The sequence below is a fragment of the Coregonus lavaretus genome (assembly GCF_964263955.1).
Source record: "Coregonus lavaretus genome assembly, chromosome: 33".
Classification (NCBI taxonomy): Eukaryota; Metazoa; Chordata; class Actinopteri; order Salmoniformes; family Salmonidae; genus Coregonus; species Coregonus lavaretus.
In genome coordinates, this window is record NC_140020.1 from 4,312,999 (window position 1) to 4,337,695 (window position 24,697).

The 24,697-nt window shown below is 44.6% G+C and overlaps 1 protein-coding gene across 1 annotated transcript in view; it reads left to right on the plus strand.

Moving 5' to 3' along the window:
• LOC311108543 (pleckstrin homology domain-containing family G member 3) overlaps positions 1-24,697 on the plus strand; it is a 112,790-nt gene that overhangs the window by 72,562 nt on the left and 15,531 nt on the right. Inside the window, exons 4-10 of the mRNA XM_084151189.1 lie at positions 2,146-2,645; positions 16,557-16,657; positions 20,235-20,304; positions 20,463-20,509; positions 21,478-21,628; positions 22,514-22,645; positions 23,875-24,057. Coding sequence (XP_084007315.1) covers positions 2,146-2,645; positions 16,557-16,657; positions 20,235-20,304; positions 20,463-20,509; positions 21,478-21,628; positions 22,514-22,645; positions 23,875-24,057 — 1,184 coding nt within the window. The remainder of the gene's footprint in view (positions 1-2,145; positions 2,646-16,556; positions 16,658-20,234; positions 20,305-20,462; positions 20,510-21,477; positions 21,629-22,513; positions 22,646-23,874; positions 24,058-24,697) is intronic.

Genomic DNA, 24,697 nt, shown 5'->3' on the forward strand with positions numbered 1-24,697 from the left:
CACTGCTCAAAAAAATAAAGGGAACACTAAAATAACACATCCTAGATCTGAATGAATTAAATAATTTTATTAAATTTACATAGTTGAATGTGCTGACAACAAAATCACACAAAAATTATCAATGGAAATCAAATGTATCAACCCATGGAGGTCTGGATTTGGAGTCACCCTCAAAATTAAAGTGGAAAACCACACTACAGGCTGATCCAACTTTGATGTAATGGCCTTAAAACAAGTCAAAATGAGGCTCAGTAGTGTGTGTGGCCTCCACGTGCCTGTATGACCTCCCTACAACGCCTGGGCATGCTCCTGATGAGGTGGCGGATGGTCTCCTGAGGGATCTCCTCCCAGACCTGGACTAAAGCATCCGCCAACTCCTGGACAGTCTGTGGTGCAACGTGGCGTTGGTGGATGGAGCGAGACATGATGTCCCAGATGTGCTCAATTGGATTCAGGTCTGGGGAACGGGCGGTCCATAGCATCAATGCCTTCCTCTTGCAGGAACTGCTGACACACTCCAGCCACATGAGGTCTAGCATTGTCTTGCATTAGGAGGAACCCAGGGCCAACCGCACCAGCATTTGGTCTCACAAGGGGTCTGAGGATCTCATCTCGGTACCTAATGGCAGTCAGGCTACCTCTGGCGAGCACATGGAGGGCTGTGCGGCCCCCCAAAGAAATGCCACCCCACACCATGACTGACCCACCGCCAAACCGGTCATGCTGGAGGATGTTGCAGGCATTGGTGATTTTAAAACAGCTATAGACTTCAAGGGCTGTGATGGGAGAAAACTGAGGATGGATCAACAACATTGTAGTGACTCAACAATAATGACCTAAATGACAGTGAAAAGAGGAATAAAAATTAAAGGCCTAAAGTAATCCTGAAAAAAAAAAACACACCACAAGAATACACTTTTCTTCCTAAATGCAAAGCCTTATGGTTGGGTCAAATCCAACACCACACATCACTAAGTACACTACCAGTCAAAAGTTTGGACACACCTACTCATTCAAGGGTTTTTCATTATTTTTACTATTTTCTACATTGTAGAATAATAGTGAAGACATCAAAACTATGAAATAACACATATGGAATCATGTAGTAACCAAAAAAGTGTTAAACAAATCAAAATATATTTTATATTTGAGATTCTTCAAATAGTCACCCTTTGCCTTGATGACAGCTTTGCACAGGCACAATTTTAGAGGAAAACCTGCTTCAGTCTGCTTTACACCAGGCACTGAGAGGAACCTTTCAGCAGGACAACAACCTACAACACAAGGCCAAATCTACACTGGTGTTTCTTACCAAGAAGACAGTGAATGTTCCTGAGTTGCCGAGTTACAGTTTTGACTTAAATCTGCTTGAAAATCTATGGCAAGACATTAACGTTGTTGTCTAGCCATGATCGCCACCACATTGGGGTTTCTAACGTATTGACTCGGGGGTGAATACTTATCTAATCAAGGTAAATTTAGTGTTTTATTTTTCATTTTTAAAAAATTATAATAAAAAATGTTGCTTCCACTTTTTTGTGTAGATTGTTGACAAAAAAATGACAAATCCAATTTAATCCCACTTTGTAACACGATAAAATGTGAAGAAATCCAAGGGGCGTGAATACTTATGATAGGCATTATACACTGTAGCAATGGATTCTGCACTGCATTGACGCATAAGATGTTCTTCTCCTGACCAGTGAATCATAATTGCAGCTCTCAAAACGAATCGAGTAAAGCCAACTTGTTTACATGCGGTATTTAATCAGGTGGATACATTTTATTTTGCAGAATATATAACAAGGCACACTGACTGATAAAATGCAATGCCATTATTCATCTGTTTCTTCCTGATAGGAAACTTCAGTTGCTGTATGATTTCAATAGGGGTTAAATTCTGGTGCAGCAATCGCAAGGCATCTTTGCTCTGCTATTTCTTAGTGAGGGACTTGAGTTGATTGGTCAAGTGATGACTAGATCTTTACTCATCTTTGATTTTGCTTCAGAAAACTCAGGCGAATTGATTGTGATTTGGTGGGTTAGCTTTTCCCACTGTTGGATGACCAGTCAGAATGACTTCCACCAATGTCAGTCAGAATGTACATCCGTTTTCACTAACTCCCTGTCCTCTTCTCCTTCCAGAATCCCCCCGTTTGTCCACCGCCTCCATCAGTAGTAATGAGCGGACACCCTCCGCCACGCCCTCCGACTGCTCCGACTTCCCCTCCGCTGGCCAGCGCCCCGTGAGCCTGGTCTCCACCTTGTCCTCGGGGTCCGGTTCGTCCCGGGACGACAGCCCCGCTCTGCCCCCACCTGGCGGCTCCGTGCCCCCCACCGGAGACGACATAGACTTGGAGCTGAGTCCTCCGGTGGGCGCCGGCGATCAGGTACGCCAGCAACCTGATACGGCGGACCCTTCTGGGGAAGGACTGGTTTCGCGTGGCAGGAAGTTCGACCAGTTTAACAACAACAACACTGCCACGCCCTCGCGGGCTGCCAGCGCACGCCACACGCCCCCGTTATCGCCCTTTGCAGCCAACGCCATGGCGCCCAATCCCAAGATCACCTACTTGGACCGGGTGGTCATGGAGATCATCGAGACGGAGCGCATGTATGTGAGGGATCTGCGCAGCATCGTGGAGGTACGTGACAAAGTATTCTCTCTACTTTAAAGCGCTCCCAAGCATTACACAGTCACATTGACCTTGGTATTTGTTGGTTTGCCTGTACAATTGCAGTGAAATGCCTTTATTACGAAAGAGCTCTGTCAAAGTTTTGCCTATACAGAATTTGCCTGTATCCCTCTATACACTGCTGGTGGTCAAATCATAACAGTTCTGTGTATAGTGAGTAGGCTGTTTATGTGAAATATCACAATGAAAACTGATTTATAAGGAGATTATGCGAATATCCCAGGGTGTAGAAAAGGCGCCCTTAACTTGAGGGACACTGGCGGGCAGACGGTGTCGCAGGCCTGGGATGTTCGCCTGTGACGGGTGGGCTTACTCCTCACAACCCCTTAGACAAGTCACACAAGGGTCCAACTCCCATTAGCACGCCCCCTCTGTCAAGCCAGTCCCATGATTGGCCTAATCTTAAAGCCATGCACAAACAAAAAGGGCAACGAGAGGTCAGTCTGAAGGACAGTCACCGATTAACTGTGTGTTGTGTCTGGGATGGCAGTGCTCATAAAAACACATGGAAACCATGTTTGGATCAAAGAGATTGACAACGTAAACAAGGGTCTTTTCATCTGGTGTCACGTCGGGTGATTGGCTGGGCTATTCGTAGATAGCTATGAGGATTTAGTTGTCGGCAGTAGGAAGGCCTCATGCTGTGTTGAATCCTTCAATCTCACGCAAGTTGAGTAACTCCAAAAGAGCTTTGCTGGAGAGCTGTCATTCACTTAAATGGCTAATCCTGTTAGCGGGGTCAGATCAGTGCAGCGTAGGGGGCTAAGCAGGTTTGTCTGTGTGCAAAAGAGACTGCAGCACGAACATGTCTCTTCTTCGTGTGTCAAGGCTTGTGACCACATTTAGCCACATGCCACTCCATTTCAGCCAGTTCTCTCGACTGTATGGAACTGATTTGAACATTTTACTTTTATCAATGACTTATTATCAGTGGGTGGATATAGGAATCCATGGATTCCAGGTATGCTGTCTCCAGCCCAGTGATGTCAGTCACTATTATTAACCCTTTAAGACTAATGCTGCGGGATCATCTCATTGCATAACAATGGGTCTTGACTGGAGGATCATGCCGGTCCTTGAGCAGACAAGTCAATGTCTTTCAGCTTTCATACAGGATGTTGCATGTGGAGACGTGTCCATTTTATGCACAGCACTGAATGATTAATCAAACATAATGCAAACATGACAACTTTGCAAATGCCATACACTCGTGTGGAAATATCTACATACTTTACTCATCTCATATGTGTGCATATACTGTATTCTATTCTACTGTATTTTAGTCAATGCCACTCCGACATTGCTCGTTGTGAATTGTTAGAAACTACTGCACTGTTGGAGCTAGGAACACAAGCATTTCGCTACACCCGCAATAACGTCTGCTAAATATGTGTATGTGACCAATAAAATTTGATTTGATTTGATGCACGTGTACACACACACACACACACACCATGCTGGTATAGTGTTTTTACAAAGGAGTGTGCTCTGTTATTCCAGACCAGCTGTGGTTTACACACACACACACACACACCACACTCAAGCAGAACACTTACATACTGTACACACATACTATGCTTTTAACTCACACACTCACACTCATCCACACACACACACACACTCATCCACACACACACTCACACTCATCCACACACACACACACACTCATCCACACACACACACACACTCATCCACACACACACACTCATCCACACACACACACACACTCATCCACACACACACACTCATCCACACACACACACACACTCATCCACACACACACACACACTCATCCACACACACACACTCATCCACACACTCTCACTCATCCACACACTCTCACTCATCCACACACACACACTCATCCACACACACACACTCATCCACACACTCTCACTCATCCACACACTCTCACTCATCCACACACACACACTCATCCACACACACACACTCATCCACACACTCTCACTCATCCACACACTCTCACTCATCCACACACACACACTCATCCACACACTCTCACTCATCCACACACTCTCACTCATCCACACACACACACTCATCCACACACTCTCACTCATCCACACACTCACACTCATCCACACACTCACACTCATCCACACACACACACACACTCATCCACACACACACACACACTCATCCACACACACACACACACTCATCCACACACACACACTCATCCACACACTCTCACTCATCCACACACACACACTCATCCACACACACACACTCATCCACACACTCTCACTCATCCACACACTCTCACTCATCCACACACTCACACTCATCCACACACACACACACACACACACTCAAACGCATCAGTCGAGAGCTCAGTCAAGCAAAGCCTGCTGGGAAAACTATTGGCTGCTCATACACTCGTTCTCTCATGCATGTCTTCCTCTTGATAATTGTATATTTGTTAGCTAGACACAGTACTCTTAGAAATTGCAATCATATATAAAATGAATGCCATGAAAACCTAAATGAGTGAAATATGTTTTCTCATCATCCTATGATAAATTACATCTTGAAACTGTAGCACCGTTTCATTTTAAAGGACCAGGATGATACTCTGGAATGATAATACTTTTAGGATATTTGGCAACAACTTATGTAGCTACCAACATACTAGAGCTGGGATGATAAACCGAAAATGATCGATACTGACTGAACTGACCATTTATCAAGGACATTTTACTGATATTCATAATAATGAAAAGTATCCTTTACTAGAGGAATGTGATGTTTGAAATAAGTCTGCTAATATGGACAATTGCTAACGGGACAATGATAACCACAACATGTAAAGTAGTAGTAGTTGTTGTTATCATAAATCTTTCAATTTAGCGTTATCGTTACCATCACATTTATTAGAAGTAGTAAAGACATTTCTTCGCTTTTTCGTCCTGAAATCTATTGGGTACTTGATTTGGCTAGGGTTAGGGTTGTAGTACTTGATTAGGCTAGGGTTAGGGTTGGAGTACTTGATTGGGCTAAGGTTAGGGTTGGAGTACTTGATTGGGCTAAGGTTAGTGTTGGAGTACTTGATTGGGCTAAGGTTAGGGTTGGAGTACTTGATTTGGCTAAGGTTAGGGTTGGAGTACTTGATTTGGCTAAGGTTAGGGTTGGAGTACTTGATTGGGCTAAGGTTAGGGTTGGAGTACTTGATTTGGCTAAGGTTAGGGTTGGAGTACTTGATTTGGCTAGGGTTAGGGTTGGAGTACTTGATTTGGCTAGGGTTAGGGTTGGAGTACTTGATTGGGCTAAGGTTAGGGTTGGAGTACTTGATTGGGCTAAGGTTAGGGTTGGAGTACTTGATTGGGCTAAGGTTAGGGTTGGAGTACTTGATTTGGCTAGGGTTAGGGTTGGAGTACTTGATTTGACTAGGGTTAGGGTTGGAGTACTTGATTTGACTAGGGTTAGGGTTGGAGTACTTGATTTGGCTAGGGTTAGGGTTGGAGTACTTGATTTGGCTAGGGTTAGGGTTGGAGTACTTGATTTGGCTAGGGTTAGGGTTGGAGTACTTGATTTGGCTAGGGTTAGGGTTGGAGTACTTGATTTGGCTAAGGTTAGGGTTGGAGTACTTGATTTGGCTAGGGTTAGGATTGGAGTACTTCATTTCTCGACAAAGTCATGAGTGCCCAAAAGGCGGCTCTCCAGAATTAGACATCAAAAAATAAATGAGCAAGATCCCACTCAAATAACTGATTTCTGTCTGTAGAAGAGCTCTCAGCTAACTTGACATGGTGTTATCGACCTTCAGGAACTCTGTATATAATCTTACACGTCATTTGCATGCCAACTGATCCATCAACATAGTAAACATATGAAATTACAGCTCAGAACCCCCGATTAGCCAATAAGGGTACATTCATGTTCCTCTCTCTGTCTCAACAAAGGTCATATGGTTGTGATTTTTATTCATTTTTTTATTTTACCCTTAATTTACCAGGTAAATTGACTGAGAACACATTCTATGTCCCATAGTTCTTGCGCTGGGTAAAAGTCTAGGGTGAGCCCCATCACTCAATCCATTAGGTGGGAAAATGCTAAACTGACCTTAAATTAGTGTCTTGGGGAAAGTTCCTCATACTCCATTACCTTGACCCCACTGACCCCACATTATAAATCCATTTTCCAGCTCAGTATTTGCAAGTCTGGCTGAAAGTCTTTGTTAGCATGTTGGTACTTGACTACCTCACAAGTAGAGGATCAGAAGCATCTGCTCAGTGCTTGTCATTATATCACTGTAATGTATCTCTGACTTGACATTTGTTTGACTTAATTGAAGAACCTGCTATCAGTGGTAACATGCCTAGGTTGATTTATGTGCGAAAGGCAAAATTTCTCACTGAAATTGACTAAAGTTTTATTCTCTTCTAGGTTGAGTTGTTGGAGGATGCAAGGGGAGGCATCTCTATAGACATCAAACAACAGAGGCAGGGTCCCTAAATCTATTAAACGAACTGCAGTGTCACCCCTGGCCACTCCCTATACTATCCACCCCTCCCCCCAAAGATGACTTCACAGTCATCCAGGTCCATACCTGACCATTCAAATCACATTTTATTTGCCACATGCGCCAAATACAACAGGTGGGTCCATTACAGTGAAATGCTTACTTACAAGCCCTTAACCAACAATGCATTTTTTTTAAAGAAAAAATAAATAAAATAAAAGCAAATAACTAAAGAGCAGCAGTAAAATAAAATAACAGTAGGGAGGCTATATACAGGGGGGGTACCAGTGCAGAGTCAATGTGCGGGGGCACCGGCTAGTCGAGATAATTGAGGTAATATGTACATGTGGGTAGAGTTAAAGTGACTATGCATAAATAATAGACAGAGTAGCAGCAGCGTAAAAGAGGGGGGTGGGGGTGGGGGGGCAGTGCAAATAGTCCGGGTAGCAATGATTAGTTGTTCAGGAGTCTTATGGCTTGGGGGTAGAAACTGTTGAGGAGCCTTTTGGACCTAGACTTGGCGCTCCGGTACCGCTTGCCGTGCGGTAGCAGACAGAACGGTCTATGACTAGGGTGGCTGGAGTCTTTGACAATTTTGAGGGCATTCTTCTGACACCGCCTGGTATAGAGGTCCTGGATGGCAGGAAGCTTGGCCCCAGTGATGTACTGGGCCGTACGCACTACCCTCTGTAGTGCCTTGCGGTCGGAGGCTGAGCTGTTGCCATACCAGGTGGTGATGCAACCAGTCAGGATGCTCTCGATGGTGCAGTTGTATAATTTTTTGAGGATCTGAGGACCCATGCCAAATCTTTTCAGTCTCCTGAGGGGGAATAGGCTTTGTCGTGTCTTCTTCACGACTGTCTTGGTGTGTTTGGACCATGATAGTTTGTTGGTGATGTGGACACCAAGGAACTTGAAGCTCTCAACCTGTTCCACTACAGCCCCGTCGATGAGAATGGGGGCGTGCTCAGTCCTCTTTTCTTTCCTGTAGTCCTCGATCATCTCCTTTGTCTTGATCACGTTGAGGGAGAGGTTGTTATCCTGGCACCACACGGCCAGGTCTCTGACCTCCTCCCTATAGGCTGTCTCATCGTTGTCGGTGATCAGACCTACCACTGTTGTGTCGTCAGCAAACTTAATGATGGTGTTGGAGTCGTGCCTGGCCAAAAAGTCATGGGTGAACAGGGAGTACAGGAGGGGACTGAGCACGCACCCCTGAGGGGCACCCGTGTTGAGGATCAGCGTGGCAGATGTGTCGTTACCTACCCTTACCACCTGGGGGGCGGCCCGTCAGGAAGCTTACCACCTGGGGGGCGGCCCGTCAGGAAGTCCAGGATCCAGTTGCAGAGGGAGGTGTTTAGTCATTCAACCATAGAGACAACCCATACTTATTACTCAGTATTTTCTCTCACAATTCCATCTTTGACGTTTGTGGATTTTGGGTGCTGGCCATGGTGCCTGGTTTGATTTTCATTCGAGCCCCTTTAACTGGTTCAGAGATGTAAAACGATACATTGTACGTGTGCGGGTTTCGCAAGAGCTGGAATTTCCCCATGAACTTGGAAATGTTTTAGCAAAACTATGCCTCAGTGAGGTAAATCCGTAAGATTGGAAAATGAGCGGTGTTCCACAAAATCCAAAGGAATTTCAAGCCACATTCGGGGAATGTTTACTTTTCCGTCGAAGCAGAAAGAACTGATTTCACCGTGGACTATTAACTCATCCAGTGGGCTTCAGTCCACGTAATAGTTTTGATGTGCTTTTAATGACATCTCCACTGACACCATTTCTCGACTGTATTTGATGAGCGGATACCATAACCCTCTGGGACGTGGATTGCCTGTGTATTCATTCATTAGAATTCATTATGTATGTTTTTCCTGAAATATGCTGACTCGAATACGTTTGCACCAAATAGGTCAGTGTATTCAGGCACGGCTCCAAACACTACCCCACCCAATTTATTCATCCAACCATATGTAACAGGATCCTTCTCTGCCACGGTCGAGTCGAGATTCAAACCAGTGTTCCCAACCATACAGCATACCCATGAAGCCACCGACATTAGCACTAGCCTGGGGTCGTCTCTCTCTCTCTCTCTTTCTCTCTCGCGCTCTCTCTCTCTCTCGCTGACTCTCTCCCCCTGTCTCTGTTTCTCTCTCTCTTTCTCTCGCTCTTTCTCTCTGACTCTTTCTTTCTCGCTGTCTCTCTCTCTGTCTGTCTGTCCCTCCCCGTCTCCCTGTTTCACTCTCTCTCTGTCTCTCGCTCTTTCTCTCTGTTTCTCGCTCTTTCTCTCTGTTTCTCTCTCTTTCTTGATGTCTCTCTCTTTCTCGCTGTCTCTCTTTCTCGCTGTCTCTCCATCTTTCCCTCTATTTTTCTCTGTCTGTCCCTCCCCGCCTCTCCCTCCCCCTGTGTGTCTCTCGCTCTCGCTCTCTCTCGCTCAGCTGTGTCTGTCTACATCACCACATCTTCTTGGTATCTCCAGCATGTGTTGAATAGATGAGAGAAAGTAGTCCCCAAGGAGCATGTTGTCAAATTTACACTGAGGAAAGCCTTGATTTACAGGGAATAAGGGAAAAGGAGACCTCCCTTATTTGGCCGCCAGGGAAGAGATACACACATTAAACAGAAGGGGGCGCTAAACTGTAACCTGTGATTGAGAAGGAAATTAAACTTAAACATATTGATATTAGGATCTTGCTTTATTTCATGGGGGGAAAGTAACTGTTTAGATACTAACAGTGTGGAGTGGGGTGTGTTGGATTTGGAAATGAAAGTGTAAATAGACAGCTGAACATTGTGAGCTAATCCTAAATCTGAGGTCTGATCTGCTTTGCTGATTATACCTTGACTGCATTTCAGTTTGACTGTAATCTAACATGCCTCCACAACAGCCCAGTTTACACTTGTTTGTGCGTACGTGTGTGTGTGTGTGCCCGTATATATATATGTGTGTGTAGGTACCTGTGTGTGTATGTGTGTTTGTGTAAGTAAATTGGTACATACTGTAAGATAAACCTTGAGATTATGTGCATCTGTTGAATAACACGTTTGTGTATTTACGAAAGATTAGGTACGTGTGTTTTTGGATAAGGGGAAATTTACACACGTCATTGTGTAATGAACTATTTCAATGAAGATTTGCATTCGGAGATGAACACAGACTGATGTGCATGCACCGCCCCACCTATGTGTGTACTTGTAAACAATCGCTCATAAGCTTTTGTTCAGTTTTATTTGACCTCAATTCACCAGACTGAACAAAGTTGTGTCCTTCAAAAACCTGTTTTGGGCCTAGGTCATGGTACAACTAGGTCATGGTACAACTAGGTCATGGTACAACTAGGTCATGGTACAACTAGGTCATGGTACAACTCAACTCAAATGTTCAGACAACCGCCAGGACGTACACAGTCATTGAAGCATCTCTGTTCTCGCTGGTGTTCTCTGTTCACCTCGTATGATCCCTTGACCTGAGTTGACCACTTCAGTTTAAAGTACATAGTCCACACACAGTTCCTATCCTTTATTTGTCCACGTTAAGAGTACTATAATGTAAGTCTCCCATTCCCAGGAGGATGAACAAAATGCAGCATATTAAGCCATGACATCACAGATCTAGTACATAAGCTCATAGACATGGACTGCGAAAGCTCCTCTCTGATGCTTGCTTACATTGAGTAAAGCGGATACCTTTTGCGTTCGCTTGCGCCAAATTGGAAGCTGACTTTTACGTGGGTGGTAACGGCGTTATTTTGGTCAACCAGCTTGATTACTGTCTGTTGTCGGAGCGTTTTGAACTGCTAGACAAAAACGAGACCGATGTCAGGTTACACCAGGGTGAGGGAGACTGCTGCTACCGCTGGGGCGAGTTGTTTGTTCACTCACGCCCTCTAGTGGATGGATGACTAACTGTTTCACACACACACACAACTCCACCCAACGTGAATGACTATGGAAGTACCTCAACTGGAAGCTGGAGGGTTTCATAGTATTATTTTAGCACAAAGTGGCATCAATATTCAACACACACACACACACACACACACACACACACACACACACACACACACACACACACACACTCTCAATTATTGAGGGTTTACAGTTCAGAGGTCAACCCAGACCCTCAAATAATGCTGACTGACTGCTCCCTTTTTTTTTTAGACACAAGTTTCAGTCTACGGACATAATTTATATAAAAATCTGACAATAAAATAGCAGTCCTGTCAAACATCATCCAGATAATGGTAGGGTAACTACAGTATGAATTTTCAAAACATACTTAAATGTCATGTTATCAGTGTAACAATTGAGTATCTCAGAATAATTGCTGTTAGATATGTTTGAACTTTGACATGTATTGGTTAGATACAACCCACAATAATATAGAGGCAATCAGGGTAGATAAAAAAAGAGGCTTTGAATCAAAAAAAGTATTTCAGTAAATAGACTTTATTAGCCAAATACCATTTTAATGCAAAAATAAGTAGAAAAAGTAAAGAAATTAGGGGCAGTGTGTGTGTGTGTGTGTGTGTGTGTGTGTGTGGGGGGGGGGGGTCTCATTCAGGCTGATCAAATGTTCAGTGAGGTGACGTGAGAAAGGAGGAGGGACAAAAAAAAGGAGGGGGGTGTTTTTGAAGGAGGGGCGGGAGGGGAGAAGTGATCTGGTATATGCAGTTAGGGGAAAGGTTTCTGTCTGGCAGTCTTTCACCCCCAATAGAGGACAATGGGAGAAGACTCATATGTAAGAGAAAATGGACATGAGCATTAGTTTAATCAGGATGGAACTTTGTTGTCTGTATATTAGCTCTTTCAGGATATAATGTCATTAGTGCCAACTTCACAGACTAATTCTGAAAATGTATTATAACTGCAAAAATGGACTATTTTCATATGTTGAATTGAAGTTATTTCTCATCAATGACAAGTGCATGCACACCCATAACTGTTTTGAGGTTCCCTAATGCGCAAAACAAATGAACCTTAACCCATTTCACTAACTCGGAACGTTCAGCGCTACATTTACCTTCATGTTGTCTGATTGTGGCAGTTAGTTTGCACCCTTCAAAATAATCTACTTTGTAATAATATGTGATATACTCAAATTACGCACACTTATTCAACAGGAGGTCAAACCCTGAGAATTGTACCTGTTTTGGATAGGGTTGGGCGTCGGACATCTCCTCCATCTTCTGTTGCCTCTTGGCCTGCTTCTTCTGGGACTTCCCCCTTTTGGCTCCTGAACCATTCCTCCTCTACCTTCTTTCGTTCCTCCATTGCCCTCAGCAGCTTGGCCCTGTTCTTGTGCCTGTATCTTTGAAGACCAATCCTTTCTTCTCCTCATTTACGAAGGTCTTCTCCATCTTTGTCTGGTGAATTTTGTCTTACTGTTTTATCCACCCAGTACACCGCCCTTCTGCACCTACTGTTTTATCCACCCAGTACACCGCCCTTCTGCACTTACTGTTTTATCCACCCAGTACACCGCCCTTCTGCACTTACTGTTTTATCCACCCAGTACACCGCCCTTCTGCACTTACTGTTTTATCCACCCAGTACACCGCCCTTCTGCACTTACTGTTTTATCCACCCAGTACACCGCCCTTCTGCACTTACTGTTTTATCCACCCAGTACACCGCCCTTCTGCACTTACTGTTTTATCCACCCAGTACACCGCCCTTCTGCACTTACTGTTTTATCCACCCAGTACACCGCCCTTCTGCACCTACTGTTTTATCCACCCAGTACACCGCCCTTCTGCACTTACTGTTTTTGATGAACGCTTTCTTTTCTGCCTCATCTTGGAAGTCGTCCTCCTCTTCATCACTGATCTCGGGCTGGAGGCTGGCGCAATCTGAGCCTTCTGGCTCCTCCTGTCTTCTCCTCTTCTTCCTCTCTCGCTTCATTTTCATCTTCATCCACCAGGAACTGTTTGTGGCTCTTCTTCAGCTCCACGATGATGTTCCGACGTTCAATCTCAAAGGCTTCGGCCTGAGCCTTCTGCTCGGCTTCCTCTGCCTCCTTGAGGAGCCTCTGCTTGGCTTCCTCTGCCTCCTTGAGGAGCCTCTGCTTGGCTTCCTCTGCCTCCTTGAGGAGCCTCTGCTTGGCTTCCTCTGCCTCCTTGAGGAGCCTCTGCTCGGCTTCCTCTGCCTCCTTGAGGAGCCTCTTCTCGGCTTCCTCTGCCTCCTTGAGGAGCCTCTTCTCGGCTTCCTCTGCCTCCTTGAGGAGCCTCTTCTCGGCTTCCTCTGCCTCCTTGAGGAGCCTCTTCTCGGCTTCCTCTGCCTCCTTGAGGAGCCTTCTGCTCGGCTTCCTCTGCCTCCTTGAGGAGCCTCTGCTCGGCTTTCTCTGCCTCCTTGAGGAGCCTCTGCTCGGCTTCCTCTGCCTCCTTGAGGAGCCTCTGCTTGGCTTCCTCTGCCTCCTTGAGGAGCCTCTGCTTGGCTTCCTCTGCCTCCTTGAGGAGCCTCTGCTTGGCCTCTTCAATCACCAACGAAGGGACGATCCTCCCCTTGTAGACAACATTGACATCGACGCATTCGTTGTCATCAAGCTCGATGTCCATCACTATACATTGAGCCTCGGCAGCCATCTCGGGCTCTGAATCCTGGTCTGGGTCTGGAGCCATAACTGTGGTGTGAGGTCGGCCTGGGGCCTGGGCTTGCACACGATGAGTCCCCGGGTCTCCGGCGCAGCCTGATCACCTTCTACCTGCAGCTCTGTCAGGCTCTGGGCACTCATTCTCTCATTCGCTTTCTGTTATTCAAAATGTTAATACTAAATTAACAACAATTGCAATTACGAACACTATTGTGCTATTGAATAATCATCATCATAATGTAATCATACATCATCGTTATTGTCATCATATAATGTCATATCATCTTCATAATCTTTGTCATAATGTCTGCCTTGCCTGCCATCTTAGCCTCTCAAACTGTTGTTGACGCTCTCTACCAGCTTTCATGATCCTCGTCTGTCTCAACTGGAGATCAGTCTTTCGGGTTTTACGCCTCCCTGCATATGGCCTTGAACCACTCCATTTCAGCATTTTTCTTCCTCTCAATCTCTTGAATAGCTTCCTGTAGTCGTCCTTCAAACTCCTCTTCCGTATTCTTTCTAAGGCACATCTCTATCTTCCTTTTCATTTGTTGGAGTTTCTCCAGCTTGTCCTACTTTGATCTTCCCTAGCTCTTCCTCCAACTCCGTTCTTCTGTTGGTCTCCTCCTGGATCCTGGTCCTGACCCTCTCAACCAGTCCTTTTCTCGCTCTCTCTGCCTCCAAGATGGCTTTGCGGCCTCCTGAGCCTGCTCTGCTTCTTCCTCCTGAGCCTGCTCTGCTTCTTCCTCCTGAGCCTGCTCTGCTTCTTCCTCCTGAGCCTGCTCTGCTTCTTCCTCCTGAGCCTGCTCTGCTTCTTCCTCCTGAGCCTGCTCTGCTTCTTCCTCCTGAGCCTGCTCTGCTTCTTCCTCCTGAGCCTGCTCTGCTTCTTCCTCCTGAGCCTGCTCTGCTTCTTCCTCCTCCATCCGGCGGAGCTTATCTTTTAGGCGCTGATTCTTGGTCTCTCTCTCTCCTCCCACCTCCTCTCCATTTCTTTACAGAGTACGATGTTGCACCTCTCCCTGGTGCTCTCTGCTCTCTTTGACCCGTCCTCTCTTTTATCCGTGAGTCCTCTCTGACCTTTGATCCTTAGGTCAGGACTGCTCGATTCATTTGCCATTCTTCTTCTAACAGGAGTAACAGAACATATAAAACAACATTTACAGAACATATAGGCTAAATACACCATTAACACAAGACACCAATCCCATATATCTTATTCCATAGAGAGAGAATGCAAAGAACACAATCATCACCAAGAGCCTATGAGCAGTTCTACAGTATACATGTACGAATAACTTTTTCTTATTTTAGTCACCGTTGAAAATTCTACGCAGTTATCTGAACAATCACAATAAAGAGCTAATACTCCTAAAAAACAGACTAAGGTTGTGCACTACCAGACTATATAGTGCATTACCTTTGACCAGAGCCCTGTGGGCCGGCCCGGGTGAAAAGTAGTGCAGTGTATATGTGTGTGTGTGTGTGTGTGTGTGTGTGTGTGTGTGTGTGTGTGTGTGTGTGTGTCTGTGTGTGTGTGTGTGTGTCTGTGTGTGTGTGTGTGTGTGTTTTATAGCGTGCCATTTGGGACACTGCATTAAGGTATGACTGAAGTCAGATGAAGGTACTTACCAACACATAGAGATCATATTGTATTACTCTTTAAGTATTCTAATTGTATTGAAGTATTCTAATTCCTAATTCTATGTACCAACAGCACTCTGTCACACAACTTAATCAGTACTGGTGGATTTGGGCTTTTATACCATTTCCTGCATTGTGATGTCATGCCTATTTCTATGATGCCATGCCTACAGTGACACGCATACCACAATTAGCCATACTCGTACCCTGTATTTCTGGCCCCCCTAATTTCTTGTGAAACAGTTCTATCATACTGTGCCTCCATATCAAAGACAGTAAGATGTCCCTAATACATCCCCATCCTTTGTTTGTCATAGAAACAGAATGCAAACACAACAGAGACACGTGAGGAAAAGTGTGTACAAAACAAAGGGGGCCTCCCGAGTGGCGCAGCGTTCTAAGGCACTGCATCGCAGTGCTAGAGGCGTCACTACAGACGTGTTGCAGCCGGCCGCTACCGTTATGCCCATGAGGTGGCACACAATTGGCCCAGCGTCGTCCGGGTTAGTGGAGGGTTTGGCCGGCCGGGATGTCCTTGTCCCATCGTGCTCTAGCGACTCCTTGTGGCGGGCCGGGTGCATGCACGCTGACTCGTGTCGCCAGTTGTACGGTGTTTCCTCCAACACATTGGTACGGCTGGCTTCCGTGTTTCGGAGGACGTATGGCTCTCAACCTTCTCCTCTCCCGAGTCCGTACGGGACCAAGTCATTTATACCAAATAAATCCCGGTGGTAATAGGACAGTAAAACATTGTGTTATGAATTGATAGGTGTCCATAGCTCTTTGAAAATACAAAAAGGAGCATACCTGGGTTTTCAAGACTAGGTATGAGCATGTTTCATGAACAAGGCACTAGTTCGTTATACTTTTATTTAGTAGATGGTGCGTGGACCTAAAATGCTCAGTGATGAAAAGAGGAAGGTCCACAATAAAATGTAGGAATAAAAGTAAATTAATCCACTTTTATTTCTATTCACCTAAATTCTAAGATTTTGCTCCTTTGCGTCATGATGTTGTCAGTTTGTTGTCAGGTGAATTGTGACTGAGTTATACCTATATTTACATTTAAGTCATTTAGCAGACGCTCTTATCCAGAGCGACTTACAAATTGGTGCATTCAACTATATCTGTGTTGCAGGACTACCTGGCCCACATCATCGACCAGGCAGACCTACCCATTAGGCCAGAGCAGGTGTGTGCCCTGTTCGGAAACATCGAAGACATCTACGAGTTCAACAGGTGAGCCACTGACAAACTCATTTCTCTTACCTTGTGAGGATGTAGTGAATTACTGAATGAAGGAGTGAACGACTGAATGAGTGAGTGACACTGTTTTTTCCCAGTACCCAAGTTACAGTGGCAAACATGCACACTGATTAACACTATTGACATTGGCAAGGCAATTCTATTCACCTAATGATGAAACTATTGTGTCTTTAACACAACACGAGTGAGGATCCTCAGTCAAAGTCACGTTCATTAAATATTCACGAGAGGACAATTTCAGAAATGATGTGCCTGATTTGATGGGTGAAATTGCTGTCATGGAAATGTTGATTGCTGATCTTGGATGACGACGTTAATGACTATGGATTTGATGAGGGCATTTGGGGCACACATTAACACGCGCCATAGGCACACACACGTGTTCTTTGCACATCTCGCTCCAGTATACAATGAAACAGCGTATTTACTCTGTAACACTTTTTGTGACAGGCAACCACTCTCCTCATTTTGTCGTCAAGGGTTTGTACACCACAGTTGGTTCATGGTGCCAGGGAACAGTTTACAGAAGGCCCGCCTGTGTTGACAGTGGTCCTTTGTGCTCTGAAAGGCTCAGTTGTATTAGCGTGTCAGATCTAGAGCCAGAGACCCACAGAGATGCCTATTAGAGAGTGAGATTTGGGTCGCAAGTGAACAGGCGCGAAGTCCTGTGTTTAGGAAAAATAAATACTTTGGCCACACTGCCTCCCCACATAATGTATGTGGGCACACACACACACACACACACACACACACACACAAACAAACACAAATACAAATAGCCGCTCTCTCCCCTCTTATTCAGTGAAGCTTATGAACAACACCAAAAGCTGTGTGTTAAAGATAGCTCCCCTCATGACCAGTAACGTCACCACTGTCCTACTGTTTGTTAGTGAACGGTCCTGTCCAAGGCCACACGCCTCACTACCCAGTGCTATCCCAGAGTGCCTGAGATTGGAGAGTCCCAGCTATGCTCCGGCATCCACAACAATGAGAACCATGTTTGTTAGTGGTGGGTCCTGTCCTTTTTAACTCTGATATACGATGACATGCAATACTCCCTGAAGTTAGAGATGGTACACCAATACCCTCCCCTTTCCCCTACTACTGCAATAGCACGTAAGAAGTATATCATTAAGTAAGCACAAAGAAAATGGCGTCGTGCTTATTTTCATTGGCCAAACTACATGGTTTTTCCCAATGTCCTCTAATGATGTCCTCTAACGAAAGTCATCATTGCTTGCCCCAGGATCACTGGAATAAATGTTTTTAAAAAAACTGGAGTATTTTGTATGATGTGTAGCACCAAATAAGCCTTTTCAAGCCCTGCCTAATGAGAAGAGGTAGGATCATTCAGTGGCACTTTTTTCGGGGTCACTGTTCAGAGGCCTTTACAGAGTAGAGTACATCCTTGGACAACTTCTGTAGTGTACAGTATATGAGTATTGCACGAGCCAGCAAATCAAGATGGATGATTATTTTGTCAGCTTTTAGGCAGACTGGTATAGATGATTGGCTGTCAGATTCCCTTTGTGGAAGTGAAGCGAAACGAGTGCAGCGGTCAGGAGGGTAGATCAGGCTACAGACTCGGCTGCAACCACAGCAAAAGGGTTGTGAGCCTGGGGAGCAGCAATCTTCTGTGTACTGGCCGCTCAATCCTTTATCTCAGTATAATTTTTTTGCCCAGTACTGGTATTCTCAAGTTCAGGGATGTGCCTATCATATCACCCGCCCTTTATTCGTGGTATTTGTGTGAAACCATTGCCCTACATATCTTCCTTTCACAGAAATCCAGTAAATGGGGTGTACTGTATTAGGGATGGGCATTTGTCATTTTTTGACTGTTCGAGTACTCCGATTTTCTTTTTTTAGTACAAAAGATACAGAAAATAATAATACTTTTTGAACACAAGGCCCGCACTGAAAAAAAAGATGTGCGCATTTATGCCAACAGATCGCAACAATGCCTAATTTATCATAACCATAACAGATAACAAATCGCCATTGCTAAAGTACCCCATATATATTTGGTCCTTTTAAAAACCTGCTGTATGTAAAATATTGTGTGCTATAGCTTGGAAAATAAATACATGTGACTCTGGATAACAACATAATGATGATTGTTTCCAACATTAGGTCTGTTTTCCTAAAGAAGTTAAATCCGCTTTGTGTTTTGTTTACTTGCCACGATGCTAATGAGTATCACAATACTGGTATCGTCCCGGCCCTACAGTTATGTTATCTAAGTAGGCCTACATCTCTTCTCCAAACTGACAATGAATCAAGGGATGGTTGATGACTTGGCATGAAGTGCGTCCGGTCTGGAACAAAGTAACTTATTTGATTCCTGTGTTTTTCTAACTCATGGTTAGAAATAGAGAAGGCATTAGTCCTGTTGGCGTTACTGGATGAATAGCCACTCTTATCTCTTATTTAACCCACCAAGGGTTGGTTTGTTCAATTATGTGCTGATGGTGGGTTTTCCCCTCAGTGAGAAAAGAGATATGAGCAAACTGTTCTGTTCTGAGGTATTGTCGACCTTCAACTAACCTGCGATTGCCCTGAAGCTCTATACCTGTCTGCTTCCTCACTGGCGATGCCCAATAGCAGTCCTTCAGAGTGGGGAATTTATCTTCATCTTGTACCCAAATGTGTCCCTGTTACATGTTAAAGGGAGATCATGGGTAATGCTTCCCAGGTAGCCATTTTCTTTATTCCTCTTCCAGACGGTTAAATCATTCCAAGGCTTCTGCTACTTGTTCTCTTCTTATCTCTCTCCCTCTCTTCACCTCCTCTCCTCTCTCCCTCTCTTCACCTCCTCTCCTTCCATTTTCTCCCCAACTCTTGTCCCTTTATCAGTCTTTACATGTTCTTATACTGCCTCTACCAGTCAGCCCTGTAATTAAAACCCTGTACTAAAAATGTTTTTAAACGTCTTCACTAATGTATTCCCTGCTGCTATATGGCTAAACTCCCTGAGACCGAATACTTTCAAGACAGAGAGGCCTCAGACCCTGTTTACCAAACTGACACGTCTGTCTGTTGTCGTCCCCTCATTGTTTAGTCTCACCGGGGGACTTTTTTTGCTACTCCATTGGTTGTGGATGGTAAGTTTTGGTTTGCCCGTTTGAAGTTGCTGACTAAGTGCATGCTAGCACTGAGGGCATGGTGTGCTGTGGCGTGCAGTCTGGGTTTGCTGTGTCTCTCGTGTGGTAGGGCATCCCCAACGCTGGAAGATTGTCTTTCCCATTTCCCCTGTGGTCATGGCTCCCGACGCTCCAAAGCAAACAACTCTGGGCACCAAGACAAGATGGCAACAGAACCATATTTAACCACCTCTCTTTTTCTATTATCGATTATGAAATGTAGGGGATTGTCGACAAAAGCCTGAAATAAATGCTGCTTTGGTTTGTATGTTACAAGTGTGATTGAAATGTACTGCACTACGATATCTGCAATATATTTGCAAAAGTCATACTGTATAATTTGCCATTTGATCTCAATCTAACCAGGCCTCACCTTTGACCTCTTCCCTCTGACCTCTCTATTGCAGTGAACTGCTGCAGTCCTTAGATATGTGTGACAACGACCCTGTTGCCATCGCTAGGTGCTTTGTCATGAAGGTTAGTGCAATTCCAGTCCTGTTCTGCTATGCATGATTCTCTGCCCTACTGAATATTTTAGTCCAGTGCTTGAAACCAATAGCTCGTCATAATTTTTTATGGATTAACACTCGATCTAACAATATTGAGACTATATAATGTATTATTTTTTCTTTCAGAGAGAGTATTTTGAGATCTATACACAGTACTGTACCAACTACCCAAAGTAAGTGAACTCTCTTAACTGGCCATTGTACCTGGCATGTGCAGCTTTACTGGTTCAACTGTTCCCAGAAACAGACTGAGCATGTGAAGAAAACCGTGGATGACTTCAGATATTGGGGGATGTCTGCTACTGACACCTAGTGGTGGAAAGTATACTCTGTTTGCTGTGCTGTTACTCAAGAAAGGAGTTCTCTGGAAAAATCTCATTGTACCAGTGGAGTCTGCTGAGGGTTGAACGGCTCATAATAATGGCCGGAACGGAGCAAATGGAATGTCATCAAACACCTGGAAACCATGTGTTTGATGTATTTGATACCATTCCACAGATTCTGCTCCAGGCATTCCCACGAGCCCGTTCTCCCCAATTAAGGTGCCACTGACCTCCTGTGCATCCTACACACCTACTAGTTGTGTTTTCAACCCACTCCAGAGATGTTATGTACAAATTATAGTCATTTTGCTCAAACTAAATGGGTGAGATGCAAAAATAATGGAAAGGATAATATCTAAATGGATAAATCGGGGAGCTTATTTGACACAAACATTAAATTGTACTAGAGATGATAAGTGTGTAGATGTGCACCAGCTTTATCCATTCACAGAACTAAGTGTTGGACAGTGATTGAATAATTACAACACAAGACTTTCCTCTAGACTCATTCTGTAGTACTGACCCGGTCCTCTCCATCTAGGTCTGTTTCTGTAGTACTGACCCGGTCCTCTCCATCTAGGTCTGTTTCTGTAGTACTGACCCGGTCCTCTCCATCTAGGTCTGTTTCTGTAGTACTGACCCGGTCCTCTCCATCTAGGTCTGTTTCTGTAGTACTGACCCGGTCCTCTCCATCTAGGTCTGTTTCTGTAGTACTGACCCGGTCCTCTCCATCTAGGTCTGTTTCTGTAGTACTGACCCGGTCCTCTCTCCATCTAGGTCTGTTTCTGTAGTACTGACCCGGTCCTCTCTCCATCTAGTTCTGTGGCTGCTCTGACAGACTGCATGAGGAACAAATCTCTGGCCAAGTTGTTCCGCGAGCGGCAGGCTTCTCTGAAACGCTCCCTTCCCCTGGGCTCCTACCTGCTCAAGCCTGTACAGAGGATCCTCAAGTACCACCTACTGCTTCAGGTACAGAGATAGGATCAGTTTTGCCTTTTAGGTCACAATGAATACGATTATATGGACAGGGGGACCTGATCCTAGATCAGCACTCATACTCTTTGAATACAGCCTGTTGAGAGGATCGTCACGTACCACAGTTACTCCAGGTAGATAGAAACTAACCACCCAAGGAATGCCATTTCACAGCATCCTGGTTCAAATGCATCTTTCCTTCCTACCCTCCCACTTCATAGATTTCCCCTATCCATCCATGTCAGATCAGTAATTACTCTGAGGATTGGAGGAAGAAAGGATGCATTTTTGAAATAACCAATTCGGGTTCTCCAAAGGAGCTTGAAATGATTCAGATACAGTACCAGTACAACTACTCATTCAAGGGTCTTTTTTACATTGTAGAATAATAATGAAGACATCAGAACTATGGAAAACACATATGGAATCATGTAGTAACCAAAAAAGAGTTAAACAAATCAAAATATATTTTATATTTGAGATTCTTCAAATAGCCACCCTTTGCCTTTATGACAGCTTTGCACACTCTTGGCAAATATATTTTGATTTGTTTAACACTTTTTTTTGGTTACTACATGATTCCATATGTGTTATTCCATCATTTTGATGTCTTCACTATTATTCTACAATGTAGAAAATAGTAAAAATAAAGAAAAACCCTTGAATGAGTAGGTGTGTCCAAACTTTTAACTGGCACTGTATGTATGTATGTATGTATGTATGTATGTATGTATGTATGTATGTATGTATGATATATTGACACCAGAGGTTCAACTTCTTACAAGAACAAACAGAACAACTCTCACTACGGAGCCATGCCTGTGAGAAGTGCACACACTGAGTTGACTAATTTAACTAACTATGGTGTTCCTTCTGCAGGAGATAGCCAAGCACTTTGACCCAGAAGAGGAAGGCTATGAGGTAGTGGAGGAAGCCATCTACACCATGACAGGCGTGGCCTGGTACATCAACGACATGAAGAGGAAACATGAGCACGCCGTTCGACTGCAGGTTAGCAGACGCCTCATTCACGCAAACACCCATGTAAACATATTCTCAGACAATTACCAGACAATTACCACACAAAGAGCAGAACACACACCCATCAACACGCGCCATAATTTCACACCATAAACCTACATCCTTTCACACCCTGTGTAGTCAATGTGAATAAGCCCCTCACACAATAATTGACATTTAAACCCACTGGCCGTCTGTCTGATCATCTCTCATCTTGTGCTGTCATTACATTTCAATTAGGCTGTAGCAGGTCAGCTCCGTGGACGTCAAGGGCTGCGTCCCAAATGGCAAACCATATCCTACATAGTGCACTACTTTTTTTTACCAGATTCCTATAGGCCCTGTTCAAAGGTAGTGCACTATAAAGGGAATAGGGTGCGATTTGGGACGAAGCCAAATGTTCTGACCATCATGTGGTCCTCTGTAGCTCAGCTGGTAGAGCACGGCGCTTGTAACGCCAAGGTAGTGGGTTCGATCCCCGGGACCACCCATACACAAAAATGTATGCACGCATGACTGTAAGTCGCTTTGGATAAAAGCGTCTGCTAAATGGCATATTATTATTATTATTATTATTATTATTATGTACAGTTCAAACCCTCCATGGTTCTCCTCTCTTGTTAAATTAGATTGAGTCTACAAAATTCCCGACCAGGGGCAACATGACGCGGTCAACTCCAGGAGACCCACACAGAGTAGCTCTCTCAGGGCAGTGCATGGGAGCTTGTCGTGAAAGGCCATGTAAAAATAAACAGCGACTACAGTGTGTTCTTAGGCTAATTCCTCATGGGCCCAGCTATTTATTGGTCGGAGCTTGTTGGAATAGATTTGTTTCTCATGTGCAGTTAGGCTTGATTATGTATTTAATCCTGGTTGGAGGATCTATTACCCCAAACTACCTCAAAATACCCACAAACAACCCCAACATACCCCAACGACCCCAAAACACCCCCCCCAACAACCCCAAAATACGCTCCCACCCCCCAACAACCCCAAAATACCCCCAACGACCCCAAAATACCCCCCAACAACCTGGCTATGCTCCAAATACCCATATAATTGCACACCTTCAAGAAACACCCTTGAACATTTTTGGGAAATGAATTGTTTAACATGGCTCGCGCCACAATGAAACCTTTTTCCCCCTATGATGTCTACTGCTGTTGGGTATCTAATGAATAGGTGCTCCTTCATCACCTCACCTGTGTTGGCTTGTCCAGGAGGTCCAGTCGTTGCTGATCAACTGGAAAGGACCGGACCTGACCACGTACGGGGAACTGGTCCTGGAGGGCACCTTCAAGGTCCACCGGGCCAAGAACGAGCGCACACTCTTCCTCTTCGACCTTATGCTCCTCATCACCCGGCGCCGAGGAGAGCACTACGTCTACAAGACCCACATCTCGGTGAGTGCTGCTTGCTGGGGTCAAGGGTTAGGGGATCAGGATCTCTACAACACCTTGTCCCGTTTCAAGTCTCCATTATATTCCAATCACTTACAGTTTGATTGGCGAAAAGTAATTAAATGTATGTCTATATCCTGTGTTGCATTTATTGTATATTAATTATTTGGAGATTTACGTAATTTTGATCTTATGCTCTGATAATGCCTTCTCAATGGTCCCTAAGGGGATTAATGAAGACGTATTGAATTGAATTTTAATTCAATTGAAAAACAGAGCTGAATGTGTTTAGGCTTATCTGTGGCTAATGTCTGTCCCATTGGACTAAACTAGCTTCCTTTCCCCGTTTCCTTCCTTTCCTGATGATGAATGACAGATTAGGTGGTAGGAGAGTAATCTAGCTATTCCTTTCCTGATGATGAATGACAGATTCGGTAGTAGGAGAGTAACCTAGATACTCCTTTCCTGCGTCAGTGATAATGAAGGAAAGGGAGCTATTTAGGATTCTTTGGACTGGACCCGATTCTTTCTCTCGTTCTAACTTTCTTCCACCTTCCTGATATGTCACATTTGTCTTTCCGTTCTTTCTGGTGACACTGGGTTTGATACGCCAAAGTATCCCCTACGCACGGAATGAATGAAT